The 14,175-nt window shown below is 36.0% G+C and overlaps 1 protein-coding gene across 1 annotated transcript in view; it reads left to right on the forward strand.

Annotated features, from left to right (window-relative positions):
• The first annotated feature begins 7,309 nt into the window (after positions 1 to 7,309).
• Positions 7,310 to 14,175, forward strand: part of CYLC2 (cylicin 2) — a 35,995-nt gene continuing 29,129 nt past the window's right edge. The window contains exon 1 of the mRNA XM_027550817.1: positions 7,310 to 7,380. Coding sequence (XP_027406618.1) covers positions 7,330 to 7,380 — 51 coding nt within the window. The 5' untranslated portion in view covers positions 7,310 to 7,329. The remainder of the gene's footprint in view (positions 7,381 to 14,175) is intronic.

A 14,175-nucleotide genomic window follows, 5' to 3' on the forward strand; every position in this document is an offset into this window, starting at 1 on the left:
ACTTACGATTCATCCATTTGAGTTTTCTGTCTTCATGCAGATATTTATTTTCTGTCCCTTAGTATGGCCTATCTCCTAACTTCCTTTAGCTTTTATTTATTTTTTTAAATTTTATTTTATTTTTAAACTTTACATAATTGTATTAGTTTTGCCAAATATCAAAATAGCTTTTAAAACCTAATCCTTGGAATGCAGTCCCAAGATGGCAGAGAAATAGGGAGAGGAGACCAGTTTCTCCCCCAGAATTCATCAAAAGGTCATTTGAATGCTGAGCAACTTCCACAAAACAGCTTCTGAACGCTGGCGGAGGACACCAGACACCCAGAAAGGCAGTCCATTCTCTCCAAAAGGAGGTAGGACAAAATATAAAAGACAAAAGAGAGACAAAAGAGTTAGGGATGAAACCCATCCTGGGGAGGGATTTGTGAAAGAGAAGTTTCCAAACAGTAGGAAACCCTCTCACAGGCGAGTCTGTGGGGAGTTTTGGACTCTCAGAGGACAACATAACAGAAACAAAACAAAACACATACACAGAATAAGCACGCCTAACTGCAACTGCCAGCAGAGAAGAAGCCCAGATGCTCATGTCTGCCACCAGCAAGAAGGGGCTGAACAGGGAGGCACAAGCTGCATAATCATTGCTTAGGGAAAGGACTGGGCCTGAATGCCATGAGGACAATCTGAGGGAGCTAACATGAGACAACAACCCAAACTGTGGGATCACCAAAGGGGAAAAAAAAAAGAGAGAGAGAGAGAGAGAATGCTCCCATGAAAGGCTCTAATGCACAGCCTGGTCCGTGCACAGAACACAGGATTGAGCAAATACCAAAGGAGAGCTAGCTGGCTGCTACAGGCCCCTCCCCTCCACCGGAGGTAGAGAGGCAGGCTTGCAATAGCCAGAGCTGGAAGGCAAGAGGCTGGCTGCGATCTTGGCCCCAGAGACTGCATCTTCCACCAAACTGTTAGCAGACTCCCAATTGCTAACCACATTTTCCTGTGATCCTGGACGGTTGACATCTGCCAGGAGGGTCACAGCCTGAGATCAGCTCCCCAGAGGAGACACACGGTGCAACAGCGCACTTGAGAAATCTGGGAAATTTTCACATCTGGGAAACTGAGCAGCTGGGATTTTTTAAAATACCGTATTCACAGTACAATGTTTTGACATTTATTAGTACAAAAGATACTTGGATTTGATATGTATTTACACTCGGAGAATAATCCTCAAACAAATAAAACAAATATAGAAAAAAACTAGTGGTTACCAGTGGGGAGTATAAGAGGGGATCCACAGGGTTGGAGGAGTGGGAGGTTCAAACTCTGGAATGTATAAGCTAAAGGGATATATCATACAGCATGGGAAAGTAGCCAATATTTTGTAGTGAGGTTCTCCTTGAAAAACTGTATAACTTTTTTTTTTATTAAAAAAAAGACAATGTTACTTGTCATTACTGATATATCTTTACATAAATTAAAAAATATGTATTTTTTTTCTTTCCTCCATCTGTCTCTTGTAGTTGGGAGGACTTAAAGGACTCAGAGTCCTTTTTAATATGTTGTCTTGGTTGTTGATAGCTTTTCTTCCAAGGAGTAAGCGTCTTTTAGTTTCATGGCTGCAGTCACCATCTGCAGTGATTTTGGAGCCCCCCAAAATAAAGTCTGACATTGTTTCCACTGTTTCCACACCTATTTCCCAAGAAGTAATGGGACCAGATGCCATGGTCTTCGTTTTCTGAATGTTCAGCTTTAAGCCAACTTTTTCACTCTCCTCTTTCAGTTCCATCAAGAGGCTCTTCAGTTCCTCTTCACTTTCTGCCATAAAGGTGGTGCATATCTGAGGTTATTGATATTTCTCCCAGAAATCTTGATTCCAGTTTGTGCTTCTTCCAGCCCAGCATTTCTCATGATGTACTCTGCATATAAGTTTAATAAGCAGGGAGACAATATACAACCTTGATGTACTCCTTTTCCTATTTGGAATCAGTCTCTTGTTCCATGTCTAGTTCTAACTGTTGCTTCCTGACTTGCATATAGGTTTCTCAAGAGGCAGGTCAGGTGGTCCAGGATTCCCATCTGTTGAAGAATTTTCCACAGTTTATTGTGACCCACACAGTCAAAGGCTTTGGCATAGTCAGTAAAGCAGAAATAGATGTTTTCCTGGAACTCTCTTGCTTTTTCAATGATCCAGCGGATGTTGGCAATTTGATCTCTGATTCCTCTACCTTTTCTAAAACCAGCTTGAACATGTGGAAGTTCACAGTTCACATATTGCTGAAGCCTGGCTTGGAGAATTTTGAGCATTACTTTACTAGTGTGTGAGATGAGAGCAACTGTGAGAATAACTGATGATAAAGTTTCCCGACTGACTGCAGTCAAGGCATCCTCACCAGTTGCTGGTGCCCAGGAGTTGGGTGGTCTGTACTGTGACCCAGAAAAAAAAAAAAGAAAGAAAGAAAAGATATTCATTACCCAGATAACCACAATGGCGTGGTCACTCACCTAGAACCAGACATCCTGGAATGTGAAGTCAAGTGGGCCTTAGGAAGCATCACTGTGAGTAAGGCTAGTGGAGGTGGTAGAATTCCAGTTGAGCTATTTCAAATCCTAGAAGATCCTGTGAAAGTGCCACACTCAATATGCCGGCAAATTTGGAAGACTCTGCAGTGGCCATAGGACTGGAAAAAGGCAATTTTCATTCACATCACAAGAACAGCATTGCCAAAGAGTGTTCAAATCACTGTACAATTGCACTCATCCCACATGCTAGCAATGTAATACTCAATATTCTCTGAGCCAGGCTTCAACAGTATGTGGACCATGAACTTTCAGATGTTCAAGCTGGATTTAGAAAAGGCAGAGGAACCAGAGATCAAAGTGCCAACATCCTTTGGGTCATTGAAAAAGTGAGAGAGTTCCAGAAAAAAAGAAAATCTGCTTTATTGACTATGCCAAAGCCTTTGATTGTGTGGATTACAACAAACTGTGGAAAATTCTTAAAGTTATAGGAGTACCAGACCACATGACTTGCCTCCTGAGAAATCTGTATGCAGGTCAAGAAGCAACAGTTAGAACTAGGCATGGAACATCAGACTGGAATCCAAATTGGGAAAAGAGTATGTCAAGGCTGTATATTGTCACCCTGTTTATTTAACTTATATGCAGAGTACATCATATGAAATGCCAGGCTGGATGAAGAACAAACTGGAATCAGGATTGCCAAGAGAAATATCAATAACCTCCGATATACAGAAGACACCACCCTTATGGCAGAAAGTGAAGAAGAACTCCAGAGCCTCTTGATGAAAGTGAAAGAGGAGACTGAAAAAGTTGGCTTAAAACTCAATATTCAGAAAACTAAGATCATGGCATCCGGTCCCATCACTTCATGGCAAATAGATGGGGAAACAGTGGAAATAGCGACAAATGTTATTTCCTTGGTCTCCAGAATCACTGCAGATGGTGATTGCAGCCATGAAATCTTTAAGAAAAGGTATGAACAACCAGGACAGCATATTAAAAAGCAGAGACATTACTTTGCCAATAGAGACATTACTTTGCCTTTTCTGGCAAAGGTGTGGTGGCATCTTTGCCAACAAAGGTCCATCTAGTCAAGGCTATGGTTTTTCCAGTGGTCATATATGGATGTGAGAGTTGGTTTGTGAAGAAAGCTGAGCACCGAAGAATTGATGCTTTTGAACTGTGGTGTTGGAGAAGACTCTTGAGAGTCCCTTGGACTGCAACGAGATCCAACCAGTCCATTCTGAAGGAGATCAGCCCCGGGATTTCTTTGGAAGGAATGATGCTAAAGCTGAAACTCCAGTACTTTGGCCACCTCATGCAAAGAGCTGACTCATTTGAAAAGACTCTGATGCTGGGAGGGATTGGTGGTAGGAGAAGAAGGGGACGACAGAGGATGAGATGGCTGGATGGCATCACTGACTTGATGGACGTGAGTCTGAGTGAACTCTGGGAGTTGGTGATGGACAGGGAGGCCTGGCGTGCTGCAATTCATGGGGTCACAAAGAGTCGGACACGACTGAGCGACTGAACTGAACTGAGGTTGGTCATAGCTTTTCTTCCAAGGAGAAACCATCCTTTAATTTCATGGCTGCAGTCACCATCTGCAGTCATTTTGGAGCCCCAAAAAATAAAGTCTCTCACTGTTTCCATTATTTCCCATCTATTTGAAAAGAAGTGATTGGACCAGATGCCATGATCTTAGTTTTATGAATGTTGAGCTTTAAGCCAACAGGGAGGCCTGGTGTGCTGCAATTCATGGGGTCACAGAGTCGGACACGACTGAGCGACTGAACTGAACTGAACTGAATGAAAACTTCAGATACTGGTACAATTACAAGGTCACTTTTTATAACAAACATAAATGCTATTATACAAAATCACTTTGAATTCACTTGGTAATTTTATTTTTACATTTGTGTGCCATTGTTTAGTGTCTGAAATCTTTTTTGCAACACAGAGGGAAATCACCAAATTTCCCATCTATCACCATAGTCCCATCTATGGTTGGATAGATAGATATACAAATCATACATATATACATCTTTACAGGCATATACACATAAATAGGTGAATCACTGAAACCATCACAAGCTTGAAGAACCTATTTTATCTCAGAACCACTTTTATGTATTAGTATCTATATATCTATATATACATATTTTATGGGGAAAACTATGTGCCATATTTTCAATTAGTAACATTTTGCAAAATCTTATAAAATAACTTAATATCCAGGACCAGCTATCCTTACCTTTTTAATGTGTTATTTAAGAAATAATTAATATAAAAATTATAGCCTACAAAATACTTACTGTGGGCTTAGAAATTCATACTTTTCTTACTAAATAAGCACTTTGCAGGAAAACATCAGCATTAATAGTGTTGAATTAGAGGATAGTAAAGCAATATATCTGGAGAAGGCAATGGCACCCCACTCCAGTACTCTTGCCTGGAAAATCTCATGGATGGAGGAGCCTGGTAGGCTGCAGTCCATGGGGTCGCGAAGAGTTGGACACAACTGAGGGACTTCACTTTCACTTTTCACTTTCATGCGTTGGAGAAGGAAATGGCAACCCACTCCAGTGTTCTTGCCTGGAGAATCCCAGGGATGGGGGAGCCTAGTGGGCTGCCATCTATGGGGTCACACAGAGTTGGACATGACTGAAGTGACTTAGCAGCAGTAGCAGCAGCAGAAAAGCAATATATCAAAGTCAGACATGACTTTGTGACTCAACAACAAAGTCCAGCTGGTGTGTGGTGGCACCTCACTGTAGTTTTGATTTGCATTTCTGTAGTTATTAGCAATGATGATTTTTTTTTTTTTTCATGTGGCTATTAGCTAGCTGCATGTCTTCTTTGGATAAAAGTCTATTTAGGTCTTTTTTCCATTTTTCAACAGAGTCATTTATTTTTGTTGTTGTTGTTATTAAATTGTAGGAGCTGTGCTATATTTTGAAAATTAAGCACTTAGCAGTCACATCATTTGCAAATATACTCTCCCAGTTCATAGGCTGTCATTTTGTTTTGTTTATGGTTTGCTTTACTATGAAAAAATCTTCTAAATTTAATTAGGTTTCATTTGTTTATTTTTGCTTTTATTTCTATTACTTTGGAAGACTGATCTAAGAAAACACTGGTACAATTTACGCCAGAGAATGTTTTGCCTATGTTCTCTTATAGGAGTTTTCATGTCTCGTGTTTTAGTCTTTAAGATATTTTGAGTTTATTTTTGTGTATGGCTTGAGGGTCTGATGCTGAAGGTAATGAGGAGTTAAGGGGGACCCTCCTATTCTGGTGGAGGTATTTAAATTGGTGCAGTCACTATGGAAAAAAATATGGAGTTTCTTAAAAAAATTAAAAATGGAGTTACCATATGGTCTAGCAATTCCATTCTTGAGCTTATATCCAGAAAAAACTATAATTCAAAAACATACATGCATCTTTATGTTCATAGCAACACTATTTACCATAGCCATAGCCAGGGCATAGAAGCAACCTAAATGTCCATCAACAGATAATGGATAAAGAAGTCACACACACACACACACACACTGGAACATAACTTAGCCATAAAAGAATAAAATAATGCCATTTGCAGTAACATGGATGAATCTAGAGCTTATCATACTTATCAAAGTGAGTCAGAAAGAGAAAGACAAATACTATATGATATCACTTATATATGGAATCTAAAATATACCAGAAATGAACATATCTATGAAACATAAACAGAATCACAGACTTGGAGAACAGACTTGTCATCACCAAGGGAGTGGGGAGTTGGGTAGGGAAGGATTGGGAGTTTGGGATTAGCAGATGCAAATTATTATGTATATGGAGAATAAAACAGTAAGGTCCTAACTGTATAGCACTAGGAAACTGTATCCAATATCCTGTGATAATCCATAATGCAAAAGAATGTGAACTACTTTCTTGTAGAGCAGAAATCAAAACAATTTTATTATTGATTCAAAAATTATATATATGTATATAATTTTGGGGGAAAGAAAGTCAGCTGAAATTCCCTGAGGAGCTAAATAATGGCAACTTATGCAAATACTATTCTGTATAGTATTTTTATTCATATATATTAGTTGGATGGACTGGTAGGTAGAATTAAAATTTTCTAACTCAGCTCTATCTATAAGTTGATAATATTAATAAGCACCTAGACTTCTTTAAGGCTTCCCTGGTGGCTCAGACAGTAAAGAAGCTGCCTGCGAGGTGAAAGACCTGGGTTAGATCCCTGGGTTGGGAAGATCCCTTAGAGGAGGGCACAGCAACCCACTCCAGTATTCTTGCCTGGAGAATCTGCATGGACAGAGGAGCCTTATGAACTGTGGTCCATAGGGTCACAAAGAGTCTGACATGACTGAGCAACTAAGCATAAGCGCAAGTCTTTAAAAACTTGTATCCGTGAGCAACCAATAAGGTTACAAAAGTAAAAGGCAATGTAAGGTTATGCAAAGGATTTAACAAAAGACATATGAATGTCAGGGAAGTTAGGATTACAACCAAGCTTAACAGATAGATGTTTAGATTCATACTTCTGTCATGTCATCCAATAAATTAAGCCTATATGAAAAACTACAACAATTTTTATTAAGATGTAAATCAATGGGTTATTTTAAAACCATTTAGTCAGTAAATGTTTATGAAAGTAAACACCAATATTAGACTGAGTAGTAGAAAACATAAAACACAAGTAGAAGTGGCTCCTTTTGTTTTTTGTTTTTTTTTTTCCTTTAACTCTCAGGGTTCTTGGCTCTTTATGATGTCACCACTTAGCATCACTAATTTGAACTCACAATGCTTAAGTCCTGGAAAATCATAGGTGGGGGAAATGTCTGTACCAAGATTGTAAGTCCTCTTGTCAAATTTTATCTTTTAAAATAACTGAAATGCTCTAGTTAGCTTTACATTTATTCTCTTCAGTGTAAAGAGATGTTTGCTATATTATTTTATTCCAGTGACAGAGAGCATGTGTTTAGTAGACACTTCTGTTCTCTAGCAGCATCATAAGTCATTTTGATCCAAGACTTAACTAGTTCATTCACTTAAGTAAAAAATATATATATGACAATGGATAATTCTTTTTCAATGTGATTCTTCATTTTTTAGTATATTGTATTTTGGATCATATAAAATGAAAGAATACATGATTGATATTCAGAGAACTATCATCTCCTTAGAGGCCATTTGGAAATTTATGGGAACATATTCTTTGTCACAGTGACTAAGGAATGTTACTGAAATTTAGGGGACATAGGTCAAGGGTGCGAAAACTTTGGCAGTAAGTGGCACAGCCCAACATAAAGAACAATTAAACACTAAATGTATCTCCTTGAGAAATACTGAGTATGCAAAAGTACTTTGCAATTAGAAGCAGATTATCCAGACCTAGGATGATAATAGCATGCTTATCCTTAAATTATCTTGTGTTAAAATGAGCTAGAAAAAGAAAACTTTTCAATTATTTAAAGCTTTTTTTTTTTTTTTTTTTTACTGTGAAGACATGGAACAAAGGCAAAGGCATGTAACTCTGAAATATAAAGGAGAGTGTAATTGGGTTTTCTTTGGACACTACTGTTAAAGGAAAGATAAAACACAAATCTTGAAAATAAAACAGGCTTCCCTGTGCCTACCTCTTTATAATACAATCACTACTTTAAAGGAAAATCTTTGGCAAAATGTTTATAATTGTCATGATTGCTTTTTAGATGTTGGGTGACTTGCTGACTATTTCACAGTAATCTCTGCTCAGGCATACACCATGACAGAACAACATTATATTGTAATTTCTTTAAAATGTTTCAGTGCAATAAAATACTGATGTTATTATTATCATGAGCATTGTGTAGCTTTCAAAGAATTTCACCATAATGGTTAAAAATTTTATTTTTGGTTTTAGGAATATTTTTATAATGTTGGTTTCTACTGTAACCCCAAAACACTTGTGCTATTATAGAATAAAAGTGTGGTTGAATTCATAATCAAATAGCTTCATTTTTGGCCAATGACATACAAAAATCCTTAATAAAATTATCATATACCTTGTGTCTCAAGTGGCAAGTTCTCATTCTCATTTTGAAATGCAGAAAATAAATTTCTACTTTGTCATTCCTCTGAATTTGTCTGGCAATGATAGGAACTTAATATTAGGCTTACATTTCTATTCCATGACTACCAACTTTGTCCCTGATAAATAAAATTCTCCTCATCGAGCTCACTATGCCTTCCTCCCATTCATTCTTCTTTAGTATCTTTATTCATCCGAACCTGAAGAGTTTTACCTCATCTTGCTTTCGCCTCTAATTCAGGTTGTGTCAGTCAACTCTACCCTTCCATTACTAATTTTAAGTCTGTATAGGACATCTGAAGGAAGTGGAGAGGTTTTCCCCAAAATTTGGCATTACATATGGTATCTAAAAATGTGAACTTCAAAAAACTTCTAGCCTTAGCTTCCACATCTCATATCCATTGTGCATTTTATCTCTCTCTTCCTTACATTGCATTAATAAGTTCTTTCTTACTCTCTTGGCCTAGAGATTCACCTTGATATATAGAACAGGGTTTACCAACCTTGGTACAGTTGACATTTTAGGAGGGATAACTCTTTTCTTGGAGTTGAAGATGGGGTAGGGGGTGCAGGGAGGAATGGGAGTCCTGTGTATTGTAAGATGTGCAGCAGTATTCTTACCCACTAGTTGTCAGTATCAGCAAGTGTGTGTGTGTGTGTGTGTGTGTGTGCGTGTGCGCGCGCACTAAGAGCCATCCGTCACCAAGAAAGTCCCATGTGGCTCTTGACATTTGCCTTTATTTAGAGACACCTCTGCAAATACAAGATTGACTCAGGCCCCTGCCAATCCCGGGAAAACTTTTTGCTAAGTCTTTTGTGCCCTTGTTTACTATGCAATTGATACAGAACTCCAAAATCCAGCACCTGTTGACTGGATACATTGGGATATTCTCACATAAAGGCTGTCTATGGGCATTTCAAATGGAACTGCAGGCACCAAGATATGGAAGCAATGTAAATATCCATCAACAGATGAATGGATAAAGATGATATATATGCCACATCTCTGTCACATCTGATTTTTTGTGACCCAATGGACTATAGCCTGCCAGGCTCCTCTGTCCATGAAATTTTCTAGGCAAGAATACTGGAGTGGGTTGCTATTTCCTACTCCAAGGGATCTTCCTGATCCAGAGATCAAACCTGTGTCGCTTGTGTCGCCTCAATTGGCAGGCAGATTCTTTACCACTGTGGTGGTACTCGGTAAGCCACTATATATATGTACATATTATTATACATAAGGAGAAGGAAATGGTGAAGAACTCCAGTGTTCTTGCCTGGAGAATCCCACAGACAGGGGAGCCTGGTGGATTATAGTCCATGGGCTGCAAAGAGTCAGACACAACTGAACACATGTCTGACTTGTGCTCATTTATATATTTATGTATATACACACATATATGTATTTCATATATATATGAAATAGAATATGGCTCAGCCATAAAAAAGAATGAAATTGTGCTACTCTAACAAAATAGATGGACTTGAAGAATGTTTTGTTAAGTAAAATAAGTTAAAGAAAGGAAAATACTGCATGATATCACACATAGAACCTAAAAAAAATAAAACAAACTAGTGAATATAACAAACAAGAAACAGACTCAGAAATACAGAAGATAAACCTGTGGCTACCAGTGGGGACGGGGAAGTGAGGAGGGGCAATAAAGAGGGAGGTAATAAGAGTTGCACAAACTAGTATAAATAAGCTACAATGATATATTGTAAAATATAGTGAATATAGCCAATATTTTATAATAAGTGTAAATGGAAATGGAATATAACCTTTAAAATTGTACATCTACTATAACATAAAAAGACTTCAACAAAATGAAATTGGAGGCAATATCACATTATTGAGAGTCCTTACCCCATGAATTTATTATTCATTTTTATAATTATTTCCAAACAGAGATACTATTAAAGGAAAAAGTAAAAGCAGGTGTATTTTGTTCTTATATTAAGTTTCCAGACCAAAACTAAATCCTACAAACTTGGTTCAATGTGTAATCCTTTAATAAAGTACAATTTACAGTGGTAATATAGAAACAGATTTTTCTCTTAACATATGATCTCCTCATGTCTCCTAGTTTGGGATCTCAACCTTTTATTCAGGAAAATCTAAAGCTAGCTTCCCTTTGTTAAGTCCTGAACATATTATATTCCCTAATGCTGACAATGTCTATCTTCTTCACATAAAAAAGCTCACAGATACTCAAACTTTTTTCTAACAATTAGATATGTGGATTGGAAGTAAAGATCGATTTGTGACTTCTGTGTTCCATTTAATCTTAGTTAAGATGAAGTATTAGTTATGCTGTATGTATGTATAATACATCGTGTGTGTGTGTGTGTGTGTGTGTGTGTGTGAGTGAGTGAGCGTGCGTACACGTGCACTAAGTTGCTTCAGTTGTATCCAACTCTTTGTGACCCTATGGAGGACTCTACCAGGCTTCTCTGTCCATGGGGATTCTCCAGGCAAGAATACTGGAGTGGGTTGCCATACTCTCTTCCTCCAGGAGATTTTCCCTACCCTGAGATGAAACTTGCATCTCCCGCATTATAGGTGGATTGTTTACTATCCGAGCCTCCAGGGAAGCCCAAAGATCTTAATATATATATATATCTTCAAAGACCTTAATTCAAACACTAATCGTATCACAAAATAACAGTCTTTCGACTTAAATATCATGTTTCATCTTTTTAAAGTAATTAAATTAGACCATTTCCAAACTTTTGAGGGACTTCTTTAATGAAGGATAGAAATAAATTTATAGTCACATAAAAATGGTTTTTAAATAAAACCTATTAAAACATATACTGGCAGTTTGTGGTTTTTTTTGTTTTCTGTTTTTTTCCATAAGAAACTTCAAAAATTAAATCTGAATACATCCTGGTCTAAACAAGTTTCTTGACTGTTACAGAGAGGCAAGGAGAGAGATTTGATTACTAGCAGAACCAGACTTAGGGGGACTATCGAGTCCTAAAATAGTAAATTGATTTAACTGCTTATGATGTGTGTAAATTTACATAGTGAGTGAGAACTATGATATTTGGATCATTGCTATTTTGGGGTCCTATAAATTCTCTTCAGTAAAAACAAAATTAAATGCATTGAATTGTCGTTAACCCTAACCTAGCCAACCTTAAGAAACAGGAATTTCAACCATATCATTAAGTTACATTTTGCCAGTTTATACTCAGTCCATTCCTCCCCTCTTCATAAATGGCTGCTAAGTTACCATTGAAAATCTTTCCTATTCCTGAAAATCATACAAATTAAATCATAACATATATACGCTGTAATTTTTGGCTTCTGGAATTTTTTTTTTCTTTCAGTATAGCACTTTTTTGAATCATCCATGTTGCATACACTAGTAATTCATTCCTCTTCATTGCTGAGTAGTATTCCATTACATGGATACACTGTATTTAGTTTACCCATTCCCCAAATGATTGCTTTAGTTTTTGATTATTATGGGGTACTTCAGTTTTGGGTTCTTACAAATAAAGCTGCTATAAATATTTTCCCCAAGTTTTTGGTAGAATTCTCTTGGGTAAGCTACTAATGAAAATATTGAACCATAAAACATGTGTATGCTTAATTTTATTTTAAAATATCAAATTACATTCAAAATTGATAGTACTATTTGCATATCCATCATTGATGATGAACATGTCAGATGCTCTATATTGTATTGTAGCTGATGACTGGTGTCATTAATCCTTAAAACTTTAGGTATTCTAGTGGGTTTAAATGGTTCTTTTATTTTTAATTAGAGAAAAGGGTTCTTTTATTTCTAATCAGAGAAATATATATTTTTACATGTATAATTTTTTCCTTTTCATCTTTCATTTCCCAGAGGATTTATTTATTTATTTTTTTGTTTCTTTACATAGGTCCATATATTTCAATAAAATTATTTTAAAAGAATTTATTACAAGTTATATTCTATTGTTTCTTTAAATGTAAATTCTTTTATAATTATAAATATATAATTAATTTATATAATTAGAACTTATATGATCTTATTACATTCACTAAATATCTCTAAATAATTATTTTTTAGCTGTCATTCAATATAGTATTTACTCAATCATGCGCTCTGTGAATAAAGACCATTTTGCTTCCTGTCCAGTCTTAATGTTTTTAGTGCCTTATAGAACAAAACAGGGTCTAGGTTAAAATGCAGGAATGAAGTGAATATCCATAACTTGTTTACAGATTTTAGAGGAAAGACAGTCAATATTCCACCATTAATTAAATTTTAATAGTAAGTACTGTCTAGACTCATTTATCAATTTGAGGAAGATGTGTTCTATTTTTTGTTTTCTCAGACTCTTTAATCATGAATGAATGTTACTTTTTTTCAAAACTTCTAAATATTTTGAGATGATCAAGATGATTTTCTTATATTTTTTGAGGTAATTACACTGATTAATTCATATACCTTAAACTAACATATTTACATTCCAGAGAGTAAACCTCAATGATCATGATGTATTAGACTTTATGTATATTACATATTGTTCAGCAAGAATAAGAAATCGTTAAGGAATTTTGTCTGTAATAATGCATAGTATTAGTCTGTAATATACATTTCTAGTAATGTTCTTGAGACATTTTGATGACTGTTCTTTATATCAGTCTCAAGAATGGGTATAAACCTCTGCTCCTTCTTGTTTCTGAAAAAATTGTGTAGAGTTAGTATTTTTTCCTTAAGTTTTAAATTTGATTTATCAATAAAATGCTATGAGCCTGGGCTTTGCTTTCTGGGAAGCTTTAAGATAATAGATGAAATTTATTTAATAGTTATTGGACTATTCACTGTTTTATTTTTTCATTGAGTGTTAGTACTGGTAAACAATCCTGGAGAAGGGAACCCACTCCAGTATCCTTGCCTGGAAAATTTTATGGATAGAGGAGCCTGGTGGGCTATAGTCCATGGGGTTGCAAAGTGTTGGACACGGCTGAGAGACTAACACACTTATTGGTAAATAAACAAATTTTACAAGGAGCTCATCTATTTCACTTAAGTTGTTCAATTTACTGTAGTAAAATTATTACTGATATACCTTATTATTCTTTAAAATATATATAATTATAAAACCTTCATCTGTCCTGATACTGGTAATCTGTGTATTCTCTTTTTCTAATCAATCTTCTTAAAAGTCAATATATTTATTTTAATAACCTTTTCAAAAAGCAAACATTGGATTTTTATATTTGCTCTAATTTTTTAAAATTATCATTTTATATTGGAATAAAGCTGATTTGCAGGTTTCGGGGATACAACAAAGTAACTCAGTTATACATATACATGGACCAACTCTTTTTCAAATACATTTCCCATTGAGGTTATTTCAGAATATTGATCAAGGTTTCTTGTACTATAGTGTAGGTTCCTGTTTGTTATCTACTTTTAAATACAGTAGTATGTATATGGCAACCCAGGAACCCAATTTATTCATCCCCCTACTAAAGTTTGTTTTTAAGTCTGTGAGTTCCTTTCTGCTTTGTAAATAAGTTCATTTGTATCTTTTTATTAAGATTCCACATATAAGTGATTATGATGTTT

Source organism: Bos indicus x Bos taurus, chromosome 8 (assembly GCF_003369695.1).
Source record: "Bos indicus x Bos taurus breed Angus x Brahman F1 hybrid chromosome 8, Bos_hybrid_MaternalHap_v2.0, whole genome shotgun sequence".
Classification (NCBI taxonomy): Eukaryota; Metazoa; Chordata; class Mammalia; order Artiodactyla; family Bovidae; genus Bos; species Bos indicus x Bos taurus.